The following is a 23,263-nucleotide window of genomic DNA, read 5'->3' on the forward strand; positions in this document are numbered from 1 at the left end:
TTTGTCTTTTTTATTTATTTGGCTGAATCTATGAAAAATCATTGTAAATCATAGAAAAATCATAAAATAGAAAATCTAATTTTCTTAGACTCTACATGAAATTTAATTTACAAAATTTAAATTTTTTAGTTTTAATTTCATGTGGAATCTAATTTTGTAAATCATTGTAAATTCAATTTCATGTGGAGTCCAACAAAATTAGATTTCTATTTTATAATTTTTCTATAAACTTTATACTAAATCATATCATATTATATATTCAATGTGTAGATTTTTTTCATGTGGAGTCTAACAAAATTAAGTTTTTCATTTTATGATTTTTTTATGATTTATAATAATTTTTCAAAGATTCAATAGAAAATTTTGAAAAAAGGGAAAAACAAAACTATGGTTACTGCAACAAAACAGTCTTCAAAACCACTCGAGGGAAGTAAAATGCACGATTTGAAAAATTGAGGGATTTGAGGTACCCAGTTTCGTAATTACGAGAAAAAAACCAAACTTTCGTAATAATTGAAGGAGGTAAAACGGATTTTTTCCAATTTTCAAAACTAGGGAGCCTTCGGCCCACCCAGAAGGGCCCACGCGAAGCCCGCATGTGCGTCTTCGTTAAAACCGGAACACGTGTCCCCCCACTCCCCTCCGCAACGTCTCTTTCTCTCTCTTCCGCAGACACTCCAACGGTCAAATCATCCCCCACAAATCTCCCCCTTTCTCTCTCTAAAAAAATCCGCGGAGTCACCGGCGCCGGAGGCCCAGGCAGGAGAGGAGAGAGGAGCCATGGCTAGGAGGGGGGGAGCGTGGAGGCCGAGGAGGCGGAAAGCCCCGCCCCCGCCTCCGGCGGCGGAAGGTGGCCGCGACGGAGACGCCGGCGGCGCGGCGGAAGGCGGGCGCCCGCCGCCGAAGAGGCAGGGCCCCGCCGCGTCGGTCGCCGGCGGCGGGTTCTTCTGCTGCTACCTGCTCCGGTCCCTGTGCCCGCGAAGCAAGAGCCGCACCTACATCGGCTTCACGGTGAACCCGCGGCGGCGGATCCGCCAGCACAACGGCGAGATCGCCAGCGGCGCGTGGCGGACCCGCCGCGGCCGGCCGTGGGAGATGGTGCTCTGCATCTACGGCTTCCCCTCCAACGTCGCCGCGCTCCAGGTACTACGCGACAGCGCCCCGCCTTGTTCCGATCCCTGCTTGCAATTCCTCGAGTTCTTTCATAGCAGTACTCCGCCGATTGAGATTTGAGATCTCGAAAGATTTATATTTTTTTTATGAGGTCGCTCTGTTCTTGCTGATCTGACCGAAATTGATGTTTTTCAATTGTGCAGTTTGAGTGGGCGTGGCAGCACCCCATAGAGTCCCTCGCCGTGCGCAAGGCCGCCGCCGAGTTCAAGTCGCTCGGCGGCATCGGCAACAAGGTCAAGCTCGCCTACACCATGCTCAACCTCCCCTCATGGCAGAAGTAAGAAAAGACACTTCCTTTATTTCCCCACTCCTTGAACAATGAACATCCGTCTTGTCTATACATTTCCTGCTTGTTCTAGTCTGATGTGGAGTGCGATGTTTCTGTGTCATCAGCTTAAACCTGACGGTGAATTTCTTCTCCTCGAAGAACATCAAGTTCACTGCTGGCTGCCCGTCGCTGCCGAGCCAGATGAAGACAGTCGTCTGCGCGATGGAGGATCTGCAGTGCAACACTGATGGCCCCTCGTCTGAGGAGGACAACTTCAGCCCTGAGCCTCAAGAAAGGCAAGAGGAGGACAGCTTCATCCATTCGCCTCAAGACCGGCAAAAACTGTCTGATTCGCCTCAAGACCGGCAAGAACTGTCTGATTCGCCTCAAGACCGGCAAGAACTGTCTGATTCGTCTCTCCAAGACGAACGCTCTGAACATTATTGGCAGCAAATGACCACTGATCAAGATGAACACACTGCATACTGTTGGCAGCAACCATTCCCTGATCTAGATGAACACTCTGGACATTGTTGGCAGCAACTGCCCTCTGATCAAGATGAACACTCTGGACACTATTGGCAGGAACCATCCTTTGATCAAGCACAGCCAATGGGTGCGCAAGCGGGGATTGCAGGACATGATGCTGAAGACTCCATTGATGAGTTTGCTCCGATGGAATGGAGCGAAATCCCTGACACAAGAAGAGAATTTGATGGACCAAGAACATCGCCTCGATGTTCCTTGAGCCTGAGCGATGATGATCGCAAAACAGCCATGGAAGATGAGCCAGGAGACTTGTCCCCATTGTTTATGTCCAATGCTGCTGGTTCAGATGATAGCGATGGCCATATCATAGATGGAAGTGATGTGATAGACCTGGTTACCCCAACCCCTGTAGGCAGGCTGCGGAGAAGGGGTTGCATCGACAGCATTTGCCCAAAGATCATTGATCTGACATCATCGCCTGTTGTCATTCAGTTGTAGCGCCGTGCTGCATTCCATTCTGCCTGATGTCATTCAGTTGTAGCGCTGTGCTGCATTCCATTGTTCTGAATCTATCGTGTAATAGTTACTCTTGTATCATCATGTGATGAAATAAGTTAAGAGTGTACGATACATAAACATAGGAGAAAGGACATTCTTTTATGAGACTCTTACAAAAGAATGTTTTACTCAGCTAGATATATAAATGGAAGTATATGGCAGATGTATAATTTTCTTGAAAGAATTGGACCTAATAAACCCACTTGAATAGATTAGGGACCTCCAAGTGCTTGTATGTGTTATGGGGACTTGGATGAGAATCATCTAATAATTTAAGGACCAGTCACAAAATTTACCCTTTTCATTTTTTTAATCATGTTCTCATACATGATTGTTGTTTCACAGAATTGCAACAAAAGGTCACTACTCACAGCGGAGGACCTTCTCAAAACAATCCCTAATCAAATTGGAGTTACATGAAAGAATAGGACTTAAACCAGGTCTCCCCAACCTGAAATTGAAGGCAGTATGGTCAGCTGGTATGAAATAAATAATACATTACATGATGAGATCCAAAAATCTTTATTCTTCTGAAAGTTCCTTTTTCTTTCTTCTTTGTGCAACATTCCTCCCAAGTAGAACATTTTGTTCTATAACAATTTTTTCATTTAACATGATTTAGGCTTGGAGAACCTCCACTCTCTCCGACATAGTGCCATTGGATGCTACAACTTTGGGCCTATGTACCATCAGGAAGCAAAAAAGGCTGCTGTCAAGGAGCCACTTAAGGATAATCCTAATCTTCAGTATATTGTTCAGAACAAATCCAGTGTGACCGTGCTTGTGCTTTTCATTAGTGATTATTTTTATTCTATATATTTGGATTATCTAACTGGTTAAAGTTGCATATGTGGCTCCATGTTGGAAAAAAATATCAGAATGGTTCTAAACACAAGTGTGGGTGGGTTGTTTTTCTTTTGCAACGAAACTAAGTGGTGGATGAGAATTATTTGTAGTGCAACATCTTATGAGTAGAATCTCAAAATCAAGTGGCATATTAAGCAGTTTTAATAAAAATATGGCAAAACAATGACTGGATCTTGTCCTGTCTAGTGTCTAGAACCGTAAATGTACAGGCTTTGAAATATGGCATGATAACAAAGACTGGGAAGTCTCCTTTTTTTACTTACCCAGTGGTTGCTTGGCCACAGCGTGCTCTACTGCTCTAGGATCCTGTCATCCGCAAAAGACCCATCCTTTCCTCAACAATTGTTTATCGCTCATCCCTGCCCTCTTGACTTGCATTGAGATCTTCGTCAACGTCAACCGCAGCGCCTTATCTAGACGCTCTCCACCGCTCCTCCGGTCCAGGGGAAAGAACACTGCGAGGAGGCAGCAAAAGCAAGGCCAGGCATCAGATCCAACGCACGCCACCGGCATCTGGTCGCAACACGGCCAGCGATCCACCGGCGAGATGGCTCCACAGGACGGCAGCTACAGTTAGACCTCAAAGTTCAAAGTAGAAGGTGCTGACATGGCGACAGGTATGCTCGACGAGAAATTCAGTGTTTGCTCACCCTCCCTGTTCAGTATTTTGACATTCTGTGTGCTTTCTTTTAAAGATTAAGACCTTGTTTAGTTGGTTCGTGTAAAATTTTTGAAAGAGAATATTTTCACATTTGAAGTATTAAACATAGATCAATCACAAAACTAATTACAAAACTCGTTTGTAAACTACGAGACAAATTTATTAAGACTAATTAATTTTTCAGTAGCACATGGTTACTGTAGCTCCACTGTAGCAATTTGGTGTCTAACAAGGAAAAATTTCTCGGCGAGAATTTTCCGAGAAAACCGAAAATCCTGTTTCTCGGCGGGGTCCGGTTTTTTTACTTATCGCCCGAAATTTTCGGCCCTTTTAAATATCCGCCCAAACCAAATTGGTGCAGTCAAATATCAGGCCACCCCGCTGCCTCCTAACACTAAATCTTATTCATATTCCATTCCCCATCTCTCTCGGTCCCTCCACGACTTCATAGGAAGCCATGGCGATAGCGATAGCCATATTAAACAGACTGTTTGTTGTGGCAAGAAAGTCATATTTATATGCATTGTTGTATCTTGTTTATACTATTAGATTGTTTGGAAATAATCTAGGTTACTTCTTGCATAAATTGAGATTTTTTTTCTAAATTTCATCCGAAATCAAAATGGCAAATCCGATAATTTTCCGAGAAATCCGATAAACACGTTTCTCGCTGACCTCCGGTTTTTTTCCCTTACCGGTAAGGAAAACCCTGGTGTCTAATCATAGCATAATTAGGCTTATTAGATTCGCCTCGTAATTTACAAGCAAACTATGCAATTAGTTTTCCATTTCATGTAGATTTAATATTCAATGCATGTGTCACACATGTTCGATGTGATAGTTTTGTAATTTTGAATTTTACATCTAAACAAGACTATGTTTCCTCGTTCAGGTCTCTTGTGACTGCGTTGGGTATTGTTCGGGTGGATACTTAATTGGATGGTCGACCATTCTTGGCTGTCTGCTTAAGCAGAACCGATACCTGCTGCAAAACACACACAAGCAAGTGCTGCCTCCAAGGTCAGCTAAGATGGACATCGCCACTGGGGCGATGAACACCGTCCTCCCTAAGCTTGCTGAGCTGGTGGTGGGCGAATACAAGCTGCAGAAGGGTGCCAAGGGAGAGATACAGGAACTTCTCAGAAGGAGCTGAGAAGCATGACCGCAGCCCTCCGCAAGGTGGCTGAGGTGCCGGCGGACCAGCTCGACGAGCTGGTCAAGATCTGAGCCCGTGATGTGAGGGAACTATCCTATGACATTGAAGATGCCGTCGACACCATCATGTTGCAGGGAACCAAGCATGAACCTACCATGCCGTTCAGCCTCAGGGGATTCATTGATAGGACCATCAATTTGTTCAAGATGGCGGTGACCAACCATCAGATCCACAATGTTGTCGAAGACATCATGGAGCAGGTCAAGATGGTCAATGAGCGTCGTAAGAGGTACAAGGTTGATGAGGTGTCTAATAGTCCAGTTGTGGAGACTATTGATCCAAAGAATGAGCTGCCTAAGCGACTGTTGGAACAAGAGAGCTTATCGAGAAAGCAATCAAATATAATTCCTATAGTTGGGTTGGGAGGCTTGGGAAAGACAACCCTTGCCAATTCATTGCTGCAGGACTTTAAGGCACAATTTGATTGCCACTTTTTTGTCTCCGTATCCTTTAGTCCTGATATAAAGAAGATTTTTAAGAATATTCTTGTCCAACTTGATGAGAATAAGTATGGCCACATAGATGAATCATGGGAAATAAAGTTACTCATTGACAAAATTATAGAATTCCTCAAGAATAGAAGGTACAATTCTATGCTATACTGACTATTGATTGTCACAAGTAAACTCTTTTTTCCTTTTGATTGAGTGACAAATTATGCAACAACAGTCTTTTCAACTTTAATGTAGTTAACTCTAGCCTACAGTAATACTTCCGTCTTTCCAAACTACGGGTCATTTTTGTATTTATAGATACATAGATTTTGCTATGTATTTAGCTATACAATTTATTTATGTAGATACATAGTAAAGATTAATACATCTAGAAATGAGGGACCGAAGCCGGCGACCAGAAGGGGGTGAATGGGAGCCGATCAAAATTTCTTCGAAATTCGAACCATCGGCCTAAGTCCCGAAAATCACCCAAGCCCTCAAGCGTTCTGATCAGAGTTTGGAATAGCTATGGAAAAACTAAACCAACACAAAAGGCCTCGAACGAGCGAGCAAAACCACGAAGCAGATCGGAAGCGAATCGGGAAAACTGCAGAATTGATCTGTCAGGACCGGTCTGACCGGTCGCGGCTGTTCAAAAACTAGCAGACCGGTCTGACCGGTCTTGCCTACCGGTCTGACCGGTGGCACCTAGAAAACCCTCCGAAAACTTGGATTCAAACGATGAATCTCAACCAAACGACCACGAAAATCGATGAAACTTGGGGGATAGCTTCGCCTCTACCCCGTGAACATATCCCTAAGAGATCTCGTCCTAAAGATCAACAAATCTTGAGAATTCGAGGAGAGATCAAGAAGGATTGGGGTTTTCTCAAAAACTCAATTAATCCAATTCAAAAGAGCTCGTGATTCCAGAGGGTTTGGGATAGGATTAGAAGCACGAGAATCACAACAAAGAGCTCGTGGAATCCTCGCAATCATGTGCACCAAAAACGAAATCGAAATCCATCACTCAAGGGCACAAAACTAGGGGATTGGATTGATTCAAAAATCCCAGAGGGCACAAGGAGGATGGGGCCTCCTTTCCCAATCAAATCCAATACAAAGTCTCACAATTCCATAACAAATCTACTCTAAAGAGAAGAACAGAGGGAGGGAGACGCAGGGGCGGCGGCCTGGAGAATTAATGAGTCCACGAACAGAATACAAAAGCCGCAATTAACCTAACACAAGTGAAGGGGTATTTATACCCGCGGGACCGGTCAGACCGGTACGCTGGACCGGTCAGACCGGTTGGTTAGACCGGTCAGACCGGTGCCAGGGACCGGTCAGACCGGTTTGCCTGCAGCACCCCCTGAACACGATCTCATCCGACGGCCGAGGTTCTTTCTTCGGAACGAAGTCTTCTCCACGATGCCGCCGTCTTGATGAAGATCCAGTCCGCGGTTTTGGAGGGTCCGCGAAACCCGGGTAGGTGGCCGGTTTTGAGAAAACCGCCAAAACCTCACGCACGGGAAAATTCCCGCCTCCACGCCGTGGCCCTAGACGCCGTTCCCGCCTCGGCCTTCTGACGGCCCTAGATGCCGCCCGACGCCCGTCACCTCCTCGCCCGTAGCGAGGCCCTAGACGACGTCGACGCCCGTCGCCTCCGTCAGTCCCGAGACCGACGCCCGTGCCTCCACGACTTGGCGTCTTCAACCGCCGTCCGCCTCCTTGGTTTTGTGGCGCAAACCAAGAAACCCGCCTTCCATCGCCGCTTGCGCCCTCGATCCAGGAGTGGACGCCACAGCTGCCGCCCGGTCCGAGCTCCGGTCCCGGCTGCCCTTCACCGCCGTCCACCGCACGGTCCATCGGCCACAGCACCTCCACGGCAGCTCCCCGTCGACACTCGACGCCCGTGTACCTGCAATCCAAAGACCAAGCGCACGATCACACCGCACGGTTGACAATTCACTCATTATAGCCAGGATAGAGTACTCACATTCCTCAATCTCTCCCTTGATGAGTGCATTGTCAACACACCACAAACGAACCAAGAGAAGTGAAACCAGAAAAGAACAAAGAAGCACAAGCAAGTGACGAAAAGCTTAGAAGGGCAAGAACAGTCACTTACTCAAGCAAAATCGATCCCCTAAGACAAGGGCAAAGGCTCGACGCAATCGATCAAAAGCCAAAACATGACTCCTCAAAGACAGAGGTAACGCTCGACGCAGTCATGCAAGAAGTAGAAAGAAAATGAGAAAAACCAGGAGCCAAAACCAAAACAGAAACTCCCCAAGCAAAGTTTTTCCCTCTCACAAGTGCAACTCTCCCAAAATGATGCACTCTCAAAGCCTTGTGCACAACAAGTTTTTCAAAAATCAAACAAATCTCCCCCTTGTTTGATCACTTCTCTCAAAATTCTCCCCCTTGTTGGCACATGCACACATCAAGCCTAAAAAGATCTAAAGCTCCCCCTGAAGCTGAGACTCCCCCCGAACAGATGCTATGCAAAGAATGCAATGCAGGAGGTGTAAGTGAAAGCATTCAGGAATATAAGGATATGAGCAACATCTAGTCACAAGCATGTGTGCATCCATAAACAAGACCTGCATCTAGCTCAACAGGGTATATCAAATCAGTCTAGAGCTAGGCAAGTTCAGTTTAGGAGAAATAAAAGCATCACCCATGATCTAGCACTAACAAGTAGGGAATAGAAAGCAGTGCTACTCAAACTCATACAGGTGAGCCAAACCAGCCAAAACAAGTTGCCAACATTTATTTTTTAGCAATCAAATTTTTAGCAATCAATTCTTAATGCCAGGGGTTGAAAGCTTGTCATGCTTTACTTAGCAAAAGGCCAAGCCTATGCCAGAAGACAATCAGAAGCTTAAAGCACTCGTTTCAGTCATGCACAGCCTTGCCTGGGTTCTCACAAGTGCAAAGTGAGCCGTCCCGAAAGGTCGATCAGTGCGACAAGCAATCCCACCTGGATCTTTTCAATCCATTTCAAGAACAGTTCAAGCAATTTTATCAGATTTAGATCATTTCAAGTATGAATTGCTGAACAAAAAGTCACACTAGCTTGAATAAGATAGCAAAGCATATCAACACGCCCTAACATACTAGTAGCCAAGACAGGGTGATCATGTTTTCAGATTTTCAAATCAAAATAGCTTAACTCAGATGATGTCATATACACAGTGGAACAAGCTATACATGATCAAGTTTATCAACTCACACTAGAAGGCACTAGAAGATCATAGCAATGTATACAAGAATGCTAGTGCAAGTGAGACAATGCAAAATGCAGACATGTACAATGCTTATGCACAAATGCAACTACCAAACCTAGAAAACAAAAGGAAGAGCAAACAAGACCTACAAAGCTAACCAAAGAAAAGTCAGCGATTAAAAGGGGTAACAAACCCCAAGCGAGCAAAGGTGTCCTGCTCTAGCGGGTTGGTTAGGATATCTACAGTTTGCCTCTCTGAAGGGACATGGATCAAGTCTATGTGTCTTCTCTCATGGTTATCTCGCAGGAAATAGAATTGGATATCTATGTGTTTGGTTCTGGAGTGTAGGACAGGGTTCTTTGCAATGCTAATAGCGGACATGTTGTCTACAAAGATGGGAACCCTACCAAAACTCAATCCATAATCCTGCAAGGTTTGTTTCATCCAAAGTATCTGGGAGCAGCAGCTAGCAGCGGCAACATACTCAGCTTCTGTGGAAGAAAGTGCTACGCTAGCCTGCTTGCGAGAGGACCAAGACACCAAAGATGTACCGAGAAATTGACAAGTGCCGGATGTCGACTTGCGATCCAACCGACACCCACCGAAATCAGCATGAGAGAAGCCCACCAAAACCAGAGAAGAATTCGCAGAATACCAAAGACCAAATTCAGGGGTGAATTTCAGATACCTGAAGATGCGTTTCACCACCTGCCTGTGGGAAGTGCGCGGCGAAGCCTGATACCGCGCGTAGAGGCAGACGCCGAACTGGATGTCCGGTCGCGTCGCCGTCAGGTACAGGAGAGAGCCGATCATGCTCCTGTACTCCTTCTGGTCCACCGCCTCGCCGTCCAAGTCCTCATCAAGCGTCATAGATGTGCTGATCGGAGTCGGCTGAGGAGACAAGTCACTCATGTCGAACTTCCGCAACAAGTCTCTAGTGTACTTGGCTTGATGGACAAAAGTGCCCTGAGGAGTTTGCTTGATCTGCAGCCCGAGGAAAAACTGCAACTCACCCATCATGCTCATCTCGAACTCCCTGGACATCTGCTCAGAAAACTTGGAGACAAGAGCGTGAGAAGAGCCACCAAAGATAATATCAGCCACGTATATCTGAACTAAAAGAAAATCAGTGCCAGATCGCATGAGGAACAAAGTTTTATCAACACATCCCATTTTGAAACCCTGAGCCAGCAAAAATATTTTAAATCTATCATACCAAGCTCTAGGTGCCTGTTTCAAACCGTAAAGAGCTTTCGGAAGTTTATAAACACGGTTTGGAAACTTGGGATTTTCGAAACCAGGGGGTTGCTTCACATAAACCTCTTCTTCAATAAAACTATTCAAGAAGGCAGATTTAACATCCATTTGGAAAACCTTAAATCCCTTGGAAGCAGCAAATGCAAGAAAGATTCGAATAGCTTCCAAACGAGCAACAGGGGCAAAAGTTTCCTCAAAATCAATACCCTCTTTTTGGCAAAACCCCTGGGCAACAAGACGAGCCTTGTTCCGAACAACCAAACCATCCTCACCCTGCTTGTTTTTGAAAACCCACTTCGTTCCGATGGGATTACAAGCAGGTGGAGGCTCGACTAAAACCCAAACTTGGTTTCTTTCAAAATTTTCAAGTTTCTCATGCATGGCATTGACCCAATTAGAATCAGAAAGAGCGTGCCCAATATCCTTGGGCTCAAAAGAGGCAACAAATGCTGAATGAGCAAAGCCAGCGATACTTGTTACCTTGGACCTGGTGACTCGCTCGTTGAGATCACCTAGCATCTGTTGAGGTGGATGGCGACGCTGAATGTGTCGCGGTGCTTCCCGTGTCGAAGTGGCCTCCTCCTCGACCAAAGCTGGTGTCTCCTCAGGTGCAGCTGGTGAAGCCTGAGTCACCTACTCGAACAGCCCCCGGGAAGTAGACGTAGTCAGGTCGGGGCCGTCGTCATCGTCCGAGCTTGTGGCAGAGATAGCTGGGTCCACTGCACGCGTGGTAGCCTCAGCGTCGCCATCTGCAGCTTCTTCCTCCTCATCTTCAAAGATGGCGGTGCCGAGCTCATCATCTCCTGCAACTTCAAAGACAGAAGAATTGCACGGTGCAGTCTCGTCGAAAGTGACTTCACAAGTCTCTCTGACGATGTTAGTATCAATAATCAGCACACGGTACGCTCTAGAGTGAGAAGCATAACCGAGAAAAATACCGTCAGACGAGCGAGACTCAAACTTATCAAGATTTCCATCTTTCAGCACAAAGCACCGGCAACCGAAAACTCTGAGATAGTCAACACGGGGCTGGCGTCCAAACCGCAACTCATAAGAAGTCCTGTGCATGAAAGCACGCAAGAAAATGCGGTTGGACACGTAACCAGCGGTGTTAACTGCCTCAGCCCAGTATTTGCGAGGTGTCCTATGCTCATCGAGCATCGTCCTCGCCATCTCAACTAGCATCCGATTCTTCCGCTCTATAACTCCATTCTGCTGTGGAGTGTAGGGAGAAGAATACTGGTGTTCAAGCCCTTGATCACTGCAAAAGGCGTCAAAACGAGCGTTTTTGAATTATGTGCCATTGTCACTGCGGATCGCTCTCATGGCCTGGGGTAACTCATTTTTCAACCTCAAGATCAAGTCTCGAACAAACTCGAAAGCCTCTTCCTTGGTTCTCATGAAAAGACCCAAGAATAGCGAGAAAAGTCGTCCACAATCACAAGAACGTACCACTTCCCACCAACAGACATCACCCGAAAAGGACCGACAGTGTCCATGTGTAGCAACTCTCCAGGGTGAGAGGTCATCACCTGATTAACAGGCGGATGTGAAGTGGCAATCATCTTCCCGTGGCGACACGGATGGCAAACAAGGTCCTTTTCAAACTTCAATTTGGGTAATCCTCGGATCAGGCCAAGTGAGCTCAGTCTCGACAACAAGTCAAAGCTCAAATGTGCAAGTCTCCTATGCCACTTCCACATATCAAAAGAAGGACCAGCCAACAAGCAACGAGAAGTGCCAAGAGGAGTTCCAGAGAAGTCAACCAAGAAAACCCGATCGCGAGGTGTAATCCGACAAACCAAATCTCCTCTGGAATCAAGAACACGCGAACAACCCTCCTTGAAGCGAATCTCAAACCCCTCATCAGGAAGTTGCGAAACAGAGAGCAAATTAAAGCCAAGATTCAAAACCAAAGCAACTTCTATCAGGGTAAAGCGATCAGAAACTCGAACAGCGCCAAGTCCACGTACCTTTCCTCTTCCATTATCCCCGAACACAATGTACTCCTTTGAGCGCATCGGGGTGAGGCTGGAGAACCATTTGTTATTTTTGGTCATGTGGCACGAACAACCGGAGTCCATGATCCACCTGTTCTCCAAGCCTCCGACCTGCACATCAGTAGTGAGACAAAGGGTGAGCAAATGTCTCAACACTGGGGTTAGCAAAGTGAGAAGCAAACCAGTGTCGAGCCATTTGCTCTACAGAAGGGTTAGCAAAACCAGACAAAGCGTATCCCCCGTCCCGTCTACCGCGTGACTGACGAACACCACCATGAGGAAAGCGTGGAGCCTCAAAACCTCCTCCAAAGCCTTGGTCCCGTGGTCCATAGCCGTACTGAAAATGACTAGGAGCACGGCCGGCAAAGCGACCACCCGCTGGAGCACGGTAACCACCACCGTCTCCCTGACCTCCACCTACACGGCGCGCCCTAGCATCTCGCGTATCACCTCGCCGAGGAGGACCATGCACCCGAGCAGAGTACATGTCCGCGTTCCGTCTCTCCTGCTCTCGCCTCACAGTCCGCTTCCTCCTGAAGCAAAACTCCTCCAGGTGACCTTTCCTGTCACAGAACTCGCAGTGGTACCTCACCTCACGCTTGGGAGGTGGAGGCCTTGCCTGCGGACGGGGAGGAGCAGCCCTCTTCTTCTGGGCAACCTGGGCTGTGGCAGCAGGGAGCGTGTCGAGGGGATTCCTCAGCGCATTGGGCTTTGGAAGCCAAACCTGCTTCTGCGGAGGTGCTTTCGGTGGTTCTTTAAGCACACCATCCGCGGGATCAACAAGGGAAGGCTGCGTGCTCGTGCTAGCAGTGTTTCCAGCAGCCTTGCCAGTCTTACCATACAACCTGTCAAAGTCTAACTTCGTGTATGTGTAACCGACCCCAAACCCATCACCACGCTTGAACTGCTTAATCATCATTCCCAACTGCGGCTCACTGCTAGAAACCCAACTTAGAATCGCCCTAAGGTATGTGTTCTCATTCTCCAAGTTGGCTTTCTCTACCGCAAGATTATCCAAATCAGAGATCAAACCAGGGCAAACAGAGCAGTCAATAGGTGGGCTAGACTCTACGACCTTAGTCTTTCCAAAAGACTTGATCAAAGCATTCTTCTCCTCTAGCTCCAACCTAAGCGTGGGACAAAGCTTACAAGCGCCAAACAAAGCAGGTCTAGATCTAAGCTCCTCTAGTTCACAAACAACAGTAGCAAACTTGGACTACAAAGAAGCTAGATCAGACTTGAAGATAGGACACTCATCGCATTCAAGCACATCACTAATAATGGGAGCGTCCTTGACAAGTTCAAGCTCATGTTTGGCCTTGGCTAGCTCGTGAGACACATAAGAAAGCGAAGTCTTAGCAACATCTAAGTTTGCGACATTCTCATCATGCTTGGCATGGAGAGCAACAAGATCATTCATGTGAGATATGCAGCCAGCGCACTCATCCTCACTAGATTTCTCCCTAGCACAAGCTAGCTCAGCCCTAAGCTTTCTACGCTCTCTAGCTGCTTCCTTAAGCAGCCTCTTCTGGTTGTCGAGAGCGGCGTACAACTCCCTAACCTCTGTATCAAGCAGGTCGATTGTGGAGTTTACCTCTGAATCGCTCTCAGATCCAGGAGAAGAGCCGGAGTGCATCGGTGTAGCATGTCCACCCGAAGACGCACGAGCACCATCGACTTCGCCCGCCATGGTGCAGAAGCTCTTGCGCCGACCTGCCGCCAAGCAAAGGCCGATGAAGCCGGTGGCTTCCTTGTCCCGCTTCTTCTTCTTCTTATCGTCGTCGTCAGAGGTTGGTGAAGAAGAGCGGTCGGTGTCGGAGCTCTTGTCGAGGTCGCTGAGCTGCGCCAGGAAGGCCTTCTCCCACTTCTTGGCCTTGTACTGGAAGCGCTTCTTGAGCGACTCATTGTCGAAGCATCCTCCCCGGTCATGACTGCGGTGCTTGTGGCGCCAACGCTCCTTGTTGGAGCCTCCCTCGTCGCGGTCGTGGTGGCGGTAGTAGTCGAAAGAGTTGTTCTGGCCACCGCCGGACTTCTTGGGGCAATCGGCGATGAAGTGGTTCAGATCGCCGCAGTTGTAGCACCCGGCGTTCTTCTTCCTCTGCCTGTTGTGGTAGACGCGCTGGAACTTGCTGATGAGGAGGCACAAGTCGTCGTCACCTAGCGTTTCCAGCTGCTCATCTGAAACAGAAGGCAAAGAGGTAAGAGAAAAGCCAAGAGCAGAGCTAGCGTTAGAGCTCGATCCACCTGGGCCAGTCACAAGAGTGACGCTCTTGGAAGGAGGGGCACCATTGAGCTTGGCTCGTGTCTGGTTATCCACCTCTGTGGCCTTGAGCTTACTGAAAAGCTCGTTCACCGTCAGAGTCTCATAGCCAGCAGACTCAATGATGGTGTTCACCTTGAGATCCCACACAGAGCGATCAAGTGCGTAAAGCAACTTGAGGGCCTTCTCGTGCTCTGTGTACTCAAGGGCACCAGCAGATCTGTTCGCATTGACTTTGTTTATAATCGACTGAAAACGACTGAACATCAAGTCAATGCTCTCACCCGGCTCCTGTGTGAAGTTCTCGTACTCACGCCGGTGAGTCTCGAACAGTCTGGCCTTCACCTGAGGTGTACCCTCGTGGTAGTTCTCAAGGCACGTCCAAATTTTGTGGGCTTCCTGAAAACCCTGGACGCGTGAGAACTCCGCACAAGAAACGCCAGCGAACAAGGCATTGACGGCCTTGGCGTTAGCCTCGTGCTGGGTCACCTGGAGAGGTGTGGTCTGAACAGCAAGCACCTCGTAAAGCTGGTTTGTGGAGGCATAGTCCTCGCCGGAAAACATCAGGATCTTACCAAGACTCGCCATGGTCGCCGAGTGGTTTTCGAACCGGTTAAGGTACTGAAAACCTCAACCGAGCTCTGATACCAATTGAGGGACCGAAGCCGGCGACCAAAGGGGGGGTGAATGGGAGCCGATCAAAATTTCTTCGAAATTCGAACCGTCGGCCTAAGTCCCGAAAATAACCCAAACCCTCAAGCGTTCTGACCAGAGTTTGGAATAGCTATGGAAAAGCTAAACCAACACAAAAGGCCTCGAACGAGCGAGCAAAACCACGAAGCAGATCGGAAGCGAATCGGGAAAACTGCAGAATTGATCTGTCAGGACCGGTCTGACCGGTGCACTGGACTGGTCTGACCGGTCGCGGCTGTTCAAAAACTAGCAGACCGGTCTGACCGGTCTTGCCTACCGGTCTGACCGGTGGCACCCAGAAAACCCCCCGAAAACATGGATTCAAACGATGAATCTCAACCAAACGACCACAAAAATCGATGAAACTTGGGGGATAGCTTCGCCTCTACCTCGTGAACATATCCCTAAGAGATCTCGTCCTAAAGATCAACAAATCTTGAGAATTCGAGGAGAGATCAAGAAGGATTGGGGTTTTCTCAAAAACTCAATAAATCCAATTCAAAAGAGCTCATGATTCCAGAGGGTTTGGGACAGGATTAGAAGTACGAGAATCACAACAAAGAGCTCGTGGAATCCTCGCAATCATGTGCACCAAAAACGAAATCGAAATCCATCACTCAAGGGCACAAAACGAGGGGATTGGATTGATTCAAAAAGCCCATAGGGCACAAGGAGGATGGGGCCTCCTTTCCCAATCAAATCCAATACAAAGTCTCACAATTCCATAACAAATCTACTCTAAAGAGAAGAACAGAGGGAGAGAGACGCAGGGGCGGCGGCCTGGAGAATTAATGAGTCCACGAACAGAATACAAAAGCCGCAATTAACCTAACACAAGTGAAGGAGTATTTATACCCGCGGGACCGGTCAGACCGGTATGCTGGACCGGTCAGACCGGTTGGTTAGACCGGTCAGACCGGTGCTAGGGACCGGTCAGACCGGTTTGCCTGCAGCACCCCCTGAACACGATCTCATCCGACGGCCGAGGTTCTTTCTTCGGAACGAAGTCTTCTCCACGATGCCGCCGTCTTGATGAAGATCCAGTCCGCGGTTTTGGAGGGTCCGCGAAACCCGAGTAGGTGGTCGGTTTTGAGAAAACCGCCAAAACCTCAAGCGCGGGAAGATTCCCGCCTCCACGCCGTGGCCCTAGACGCCGTTCCCGCCTCGGCCTTCTAACGGCCCTAGACGCCGCCCGACGCCGGTCACCTCATCGCCCGCAGCGAGGCCCTAGACGCCGTCGACGCCTGTCGCCTCCGTCAGTCCCGAGACCGACGCCCGTGCCTCCACGACTTGGCGTCTTCAACCGCTGTCTGCCTCCTTGGTTTTGTGGCGCAAACCAAGAAACCCGCCTTCCGTCGCCGCTTGCGCCCTCGATCCAGGAGTGGACGCCACAGCTGCCGCCCGGTCCGAGCTCCGGTCCCGGCTGCCCTTCACCGCCGTCCACCGCACGGTCCATCGGCCACATCACCTCCACGGCAGCTCCCCGTCGACACTCGACGCCCGTGTATCTGCAATCCAAAGACCAAGCGCACGATCACACCGCACGGCTGACAATTCACTCATCACAGCCAGGATAGAGTACTCACATTCCTCAAGAAACATTGAAGTGATTTATAATTTGGACCGGATGGAGTGCGTGCTTATATTTCTTTATAAGAAAGTAAACCACAACTATTTGAAACTGTTCGAACGGTGGGAGCTCGCCCCTGCGCCCCATGCCAGCAGCCACAGGGCGGTCGACACCGTGGCCGAGCTCTTACTCAGGCAGGTCGATCGCGTCGCACTCCTCGCATCTAGCTACATCGCCGCTCGTCCCACCACGGCTTGCCCGACGCCGGCAGCTGATGCTTACTCGTCCTGCATAGCACGCGCGGTAACGGTGCCGAGGATGAGCTCTGCCCATCCGGCCCAGCTTCGTAATTGAATCGATGGGACCTGCGCGTGGTATGCAGATATAGGGTAACTCCAATATAATCTTGGCTAAGGTGCAAACATGTGACACCTCATGAGGTGCTTTGCTAGAAAAAAGTCTGCTATGTATAAATTTCTTAGCACACACTAAGTTGGACCCCACACCATATAAAAATTGTATGAATGGATGGACATCCAGTGTATGGGTTGTCAGAGAAGGAGAGGGGTGAGTGGATGAGAGAGAAGACAAAATGTTTTATATTGCTGGTATCAGGATAACTAGATAAGCAACAGGTACAAGGTGGTGCTAGGTTAGCACCTCCTCTCAAATGTATTGCACCTCTTTTATTTTCTTCTCTCTCCTCTTAGCTTTGCACCGGTTTAGAGCATACATTTCAGCTCCCCCATGAAAGTGGACCCGTTAGTTGTGCGCCTCGGAACTAGAGTATCTCCTAGCGGTGCCTTCAACCAAAACGATCTCATTTTGCATGTCCTGCAGCAAATTTACATTATATTTTTAAAATCCTATATAACTTCCTTCAATTTAGGTGCTGGCAACTTTTAAAATGCCCAACTTAATGCAATAACTTGGCAAATAGGTGCATTCGCAGACCAAACATTACACGGCAATGTAACTAACATAAAGTCTCAATAAAGAGTATATTCATGTTATGACAAATTATTAAGTATTATTTGACCATTGATTTTTGTGTAGCACCTGCGTGGCAATGTATTTGGCCAGGATAAAACTCTCACTGTTTAGAAATTAATGTTATGTCTTTACATTATTGTATAGTGATTTAATTTTAATTAAAACTATTTAATTTGATATTCAATATTGAAAAATTCACCCTCACTGTTTCTGATATGTTTGATTATATGCACGGCTAAACTATAAAGACCAATACGTTTATACAAACTATTGATACCTTTTAGGAGCTTGGTACATATATTTTTAAAGCCATGCGTTAGAAAGGAATAATGAGCTAAATAAACAGAGACAAACATGAGCATTGTTGAATACATGAGCAGAAGCACTGAAGAAACCTAAGGTTTCAGGGTCTCTCTTATCGACTTCAGTGTTTGAGTGATGCTAATGGTGTAATTCTAAAATTTATTTGCATTTGAACTAATAAAAAATTGACATAGTTGAAAAGTAACAACCGGATCACCATCAATAATTTCCATTTATAAAATTTAAGAATTATTGACGTTCATCTACTTTGATTAATATGTTACTATTGTAATGGTGGTTAAATAATATATTATATTTAATAAAACCATAATTAATTTATTCTGAGAATAAAATTATTGGTGTCCATTGCGACACAAAAATCTACGCTCAAATAATACGTTTCAACATGAATATACTCTTTATTGTGACTTGACGTTAGTAAATATATTGTCTTTTAATGTTTGGACTTTGAATGCATTAATTTACCAAGTTATTGTACTAAATTAAGCATTTTCTAAGTTGTTGGATCAATCTGCACTCAGCTATCAAGTTATTGTACTAAATTGAGCACTTTACTAATTGTTGGATCAATTTGCACCCCACCTACCAAGTTGTTATATGATTGGTGCAATTTACTCATTCTCTAATGAGAGGAGGACCTGGTTTGTGGTTTGGGCTAGGTATATTCACTACGTTCGCTTGTTTTGTAGTAAATATCAAATCTTCCACCCTTCCGAGTCTGAGGATTTATTCATGCATCTTGCAGCCCCCTGCTTATTCCATCACAAGTTTTTCAATACTTTACGTGTAAGATTTATTTTGTCAATATTTTTCAGTTTAGGCTTTGACATAATTACATCTTGGTTTACTAACATGCTCGTGCATGCTATTACTTTAGCAGGTGCTTGTGCGTGATTGATGATTTATGGAAAGAATTGCCATGTGATACAATCAAACTTGCTTTGCAGGATGGTAATCATGGAAGCAAGATAATCATAACCACTCGCAATAAAGCTGTCGCGGAACATGTTGGTGGTGGTATTTATGAAATAAAGCCTCTTTCCAATGATAACTCCAGAGAGCTGTTCTACAAACGAATATTTGAATCTGCAGATGATTGTCCTCCTGATTTGAGCAAAGTCACTGGAAAAATCTTAAAGAAATGTGGTGGTGTACCATTAGCCATTATTACTACAGCAAGCTTACTAGCTACTAAACCAAGATGTTCAGTGGAATGGGAGAAGGTGAATAATTCAATTGGTTCGGGATCTGAAAATAGCCCCCATGTGGATAAGATGAACACAATATTAAGCCTCAGTTACAATGATCTGCCTTTCCATTTGAAGACTTGTTTGTTGTATCTGAACAAATATCCCGAGGACCAGGTGATTAGAAAGGATGTTTTGGTATGGAGCTGGATTGCAGAGGGTTTCATTACACGTGCAGGGTCAAGCTTGCAGGAGACAGGGGATGGTTACTTCAATTAGCTTATTAATAGAAGCTTAATACATCCCGTCAACAGTAAGGATCCATTTTACGCACTTGGAGGGACGGAGGTGTATTATTGCCAATTACATGACATGGTGCTTGAGCTTATTATCAAGTTGTCAGCTGAAGAAGGCTTTGTTACCGCTTCGTTGTCAGATGGTGAACAAGCAGTGCATCTTCATTGCATCAGAGGGAGATCATCCGACGGCTATCCCTCCACAACAGTAGCAACACCAATGCCTCAATAAATGAAAGAAAAGAACTGTTCAAAGTGAGGTCACTTGATGTCTTTGGCCGTGCTGATTTAATGATGCCATCCCTATCAAGATTTCATGTTCTACGTGTATTGCAGCTAGCGAACTGTTCTGGACTGGATAACAATCATTTTAAGGATATATGCAAGTTGTACCTCCTTAAGTTTCTACGGCTACAGGGTTTGAAAGTCACTAAGCTCCCCGAGAGTATTGGCAAGCTGGAGTCTCTGGAAACATTGGAAATCAGAAGCGTCGATGATGAGTCAGTGATAATGTTACCACTGTCTTTTGGTAAACTCGGAAAACTGGTCTGGTTTCATGCTGAAAGAGTGGAGCTACCAGAAGGTGTGAGTCTGGAGAATATGAAATCTCTACGAGAGCTTGTAGGCATACGCCCTACCTTGCACGCTGTGACAGAGATTGGTAAACTGGGAGAGCTAAAGGCTCTTGAAATTGCCATCAAGGAAGAACCAGAGAGCAGAACTGGCAATTGGAAGGAATTGCTTCACACGTGCCTTCAAATGTGCTCCAGTACGTTACAAGTTTTGGTGCTGAGAATTCCACTACATAGTTTGTATTCCCTGAATTTTATGGCACATGTTCCTTCTGGTCTGTGGACCTACATGTGTAGTGGCTACTTTGATGAACTCCCAAGGTGGATGGATCCGTCGCTCTCCTGTCTCACGGTCTTGTCCATCAGGCTGCTCAATGTGCATGTACAGCCTGAGCATCTTGACAAGCTTGCTGAGCTGCCATCTCTTCGCTTTCTCAGGATACAAGTACTAGGTTTACCACTGCAGCAGGAAAAGCTCGTTATTCACAGCAGTCCATCTGCATTCCCGTGTCTAACAGATCTTCAGATTTTGTGCCAGTTGATGTTCCTTAAGTTTCAACCTGGGGCTATGCCAAAGCTTGGAAGACTCTACCTTTGCTTTGACGCTAGAAGGACCAATGAGCATTTTCGGACTAATAACTTCAATTATGGATACGAGAACCTCCCTTCTCTCCGACATGTCGTTATTGTGTTAAACATCATTGCATTAAATTGGGCGGAGCACACCGAAGCCCAAAATGCTATTAGGAAGACAATTAACGATCATCCCAACCATCCTTCGCTCAATTTTTCCTACTAGTAAGAATTAAAGGTAAGAGTTAACTCATCAGCATTTAAGATAGTGTAGTCTTATGTGGCCTGTCTATCAATCCGGTGCGAAATGGTTGTTTTGCCACTTCTATTTTGCGCTAAGAAAACATCCTGTCGAGCCAACTGCCAATCTTTTCTTTTGTGCTACCCTTGTTTAACATAGTGGAAGTTTGAAACTATTACTACATTATTAAGGCTTCATTCTGATTCTTGTTTCTTTATTTGTAGGATGGAAGCAGCTCATGAGATTTGTTGCTCGTAATGTTCTTGTTATGGGGTTAGAGACTAAGTATGTTACATTTTCCATGAAATCTATTGTCACATTCATGTCAAACTCAAATACTTTTATGACTATTCATGACGTGTTTCCAATAATTACATCATGTACGTTTTTTTTGTAATTGATGATGGATTATGGGTGTGACATATTTTGAACATTTCATCCATATACTGTATCTTAAGTTATCAAGTTTGGAGGATGGAGTCTGAGTCAATCTTTTTTTTTGTAAGGAATTAATGTTCGATACATAACTACCGAGTGAACCAATATATGTTTTTTTAGCAAAAGTGATCGAATACACGTGCCCAACGCGTTTTAACTTGAGGTAGTAGCTCGGATAATGCAAGGAACAAAATTTATCCTAGTTTCCGTTTCCTAGATTCCACGACTTGGGCTGCGAGGGGTGGGCCTTTTGCTGATATGATGGGCCACGCCCACACCTAGGGCCAGTCCAATGAAAACACTCACGGCGCCCCTAGCGCGTCTTTTTTATTTTTATATTTTTCAAAAATATTTTTTACGGAAATATATTTTCAATTTCACAATTTACAGTTAGAAATATATTTTCAATTTCACAATTTACAGTTTTATACCCCTACCGCCCGGCAGGGTGACGGCAAGGGACCTGCCGCCCGGCAGGGGGCGGCAGGGACTGATATGTAAATAAAAAAAATTATTTGCGCGGAGGCCCTTGGCAGGAGCCTGCCGCCCCCCTGCCGCCTGCCACCCGGCAGGGGGGCGGCAGGCTCCCCCTCCCCGCAAAATGGGCCATTAGATGTGGTTTTAGATATTTTGCATACAAATAAAAAACATTAGTAAAGTATATGAATATGAAAAGTATAAGTTAGCAATTCATACACATACGCAAATGAGAACGAAATAGGTGATGCATGAGAACGAAATAAGTATAACATGACGACATGTCCATAACAAAAATACGGAAACAGCTAGAAGCACCTCCTAACCACCCGGCCACCCCGGCCATGTCGATCTCTTTTACGCTGAGCGTGGACGTGGTCTGTAGAGTAGGTGTGCCGCTCTGGAGGCCCTACGTCTCTACCTGGACGTCCGGTGGCCATAGGTGTCTAGAAGGTAGGATCGGCCTGCTGGTTAGGTGTAGAAAATAACCGACTCCAATCTTCGAAGTTCGCCTCAAAGGTATCATGTGTGGGCCCTATACAGTAGCAATTAAGATATCTTAATTATCGTCTTATAAGTCATATATTTGGGTACATATTCATCATACGTACCTGGTGGTGGTGGATACGAAGAATGACCCATATCAGGAAGCTGGTGGTGCGATCCTGTAAACCGTTCAAATTATTTAAAATATTCATAGAAATAAGAAGCACATGATAAATTCGGGCTACAGATTAGGTATTTACCTTGCGTTCCTTCTGCTGTCGCCGTAGGGTAATACGAAGAAGGTCTAGCATCATATAATTGTTGTGATCCTATATGTAAATACAAAAGGAATTAGACTTCATACCACAATTAATTGAAATTAAGATATTGACTATATGTCTACCGAAAGGTTGTGGTGGTGCCTGTGTTGGTTGAAATGACATCCCTGCAGCTGGTGCCATGGTACTAAACTGAGTCCCTCCGTGAGGTTGATAAGGTGGGTGTGCATCACCTGTATGGACTGAGAATTAATTGTTGGCTTCAAAATAGGAAGTTAGTAAGTATCCTCACGTACCTGGATAATGCTGCTGAGACCAATAAGGTGCTTGGGAAGACTGCTGCTGTGTGGGACCACAAGGAAATGATGTCGAGGCTTGAGACGAACCGTACGAGTCATCGTACGATGTCCGGCTACCAAAGGCTTCAAGCATGGAATGGGCTCGTTGTGAAACTCGATCTAGGCCGACTCTTGTTCATTCCTATCCATCATAGATCCCGCTCGAATCCTCATCAAATTCGCCCTGGCATCTACGTCCATCAACCTGCACATTTCATACTGCAAGCAAAAAAAAAGAAAGCATTAACACTATAATCCAAAGTATTTGAAAAGCGATGATAACTTTGACTCACCGCCCCAGCTAATGCCTCATCCCTATGTCGTGCGTAGCCATCCTGTGATGTCGCAACATGCGGCTGTGGTTGCATGTCGGCATATATC

The 23,263-nt window shown here is 46.1% G+C and overlaps 3 protein-coding genes across 5 annotated transcripts; all 3 read left to right on the plus strand.

Moving 5' to 3' along the window:
- The first annotated feature begins 696 nt into the window (after positions 1 to 696).
- Positions 697 to 2,698, plus strand: LOC120659737. Its single transcript, XM_039937962.1, has 3 exons — positions 697 to 1,143; positions 1,317 to 1,450; positions 1,567 to 2,698. Exons 1-3 carry the CDS (start codon positions 781 to 783, stop codon positions 2,426 to 2,428), a joined length of 1,359 nt encoding a protein of 452 aa, XP_039793896.1. The 5' UTR covers positions 697 to 780; the 3' UTR covers positions 2,429 to 2,698.
- A 2,629-nt stretch (positions 2,699 to 5,327) lies between these two features.
- LOC120662392 (disease resistance protein RGA5-like) lies at positions 5,328 to 5,837 on the plus strand. The gene has a single exon (XM_039941547.1). The coding sequence runs from the start codon at positions 5,328 to 5,330 to the stop codon at positions 5,835 to 5,837; it is 510 nt and encodes a 169-aa protein (XP_039797481.1).
- On the plus strand, positions 5,681 to 21,355 carry LOC120659739 (disease resistance protein RGA5-like). Of its 3 annotated transcripts, none has more exons than XM_039937966.1 (4): positions 5,681 to 5,815; positions 18,686 to 18,782; positions 18,874 to 20,862; positions 21,090 to 21,355. In XM_039937966.1, the coding sequence occupies exon 3, from the start codon at positions 19,771 to 19,773 to the stop codon at positions 20,848 to 20,850; it is 1,080 nt and encodes a 359-aa protein (XP_039793900.1). In that variant the 5' UTR covers positions 5,681 to 5,815; positions 18,686 to 18,782; positions 18,874 to 19,770; the 3' UTR covers positions 20,851 to 20,862; positions 21,090 to 21,355. The 3 variants fall into 3 exon arrangements, with proteins under 3 accessions (XP_039793900.1, XP_039793899.1, XP_039793898.1); XM_039937965.1 differs by having other exon boundaries at positions 18,877 to 20,862; XM_039937964.1 differs by lacking the exon at positions 18,686 to 18,782 and having other exon boundaries at positions 5,684 to 5,815.
- Positions 21,356 to 23,263: the final 1,908 nt, after the last annotated feature.

The sequence above is a fragment of the Panicum virgatum genome, chromosome 2N (assembly GCF_016808335.1).
Source record: "Panicum virgatum strain AP13 chromosome 2N, P.virgatum_v5, whole genome shotgun sequence".
Classification (NCBI taxonomy): domain Eukaryota; kingdom Viridiplantae; phylum Streptophyta; class Magnoliopsida; order Poales; family Poaceae; genus Panicum; species Panicum virgatum.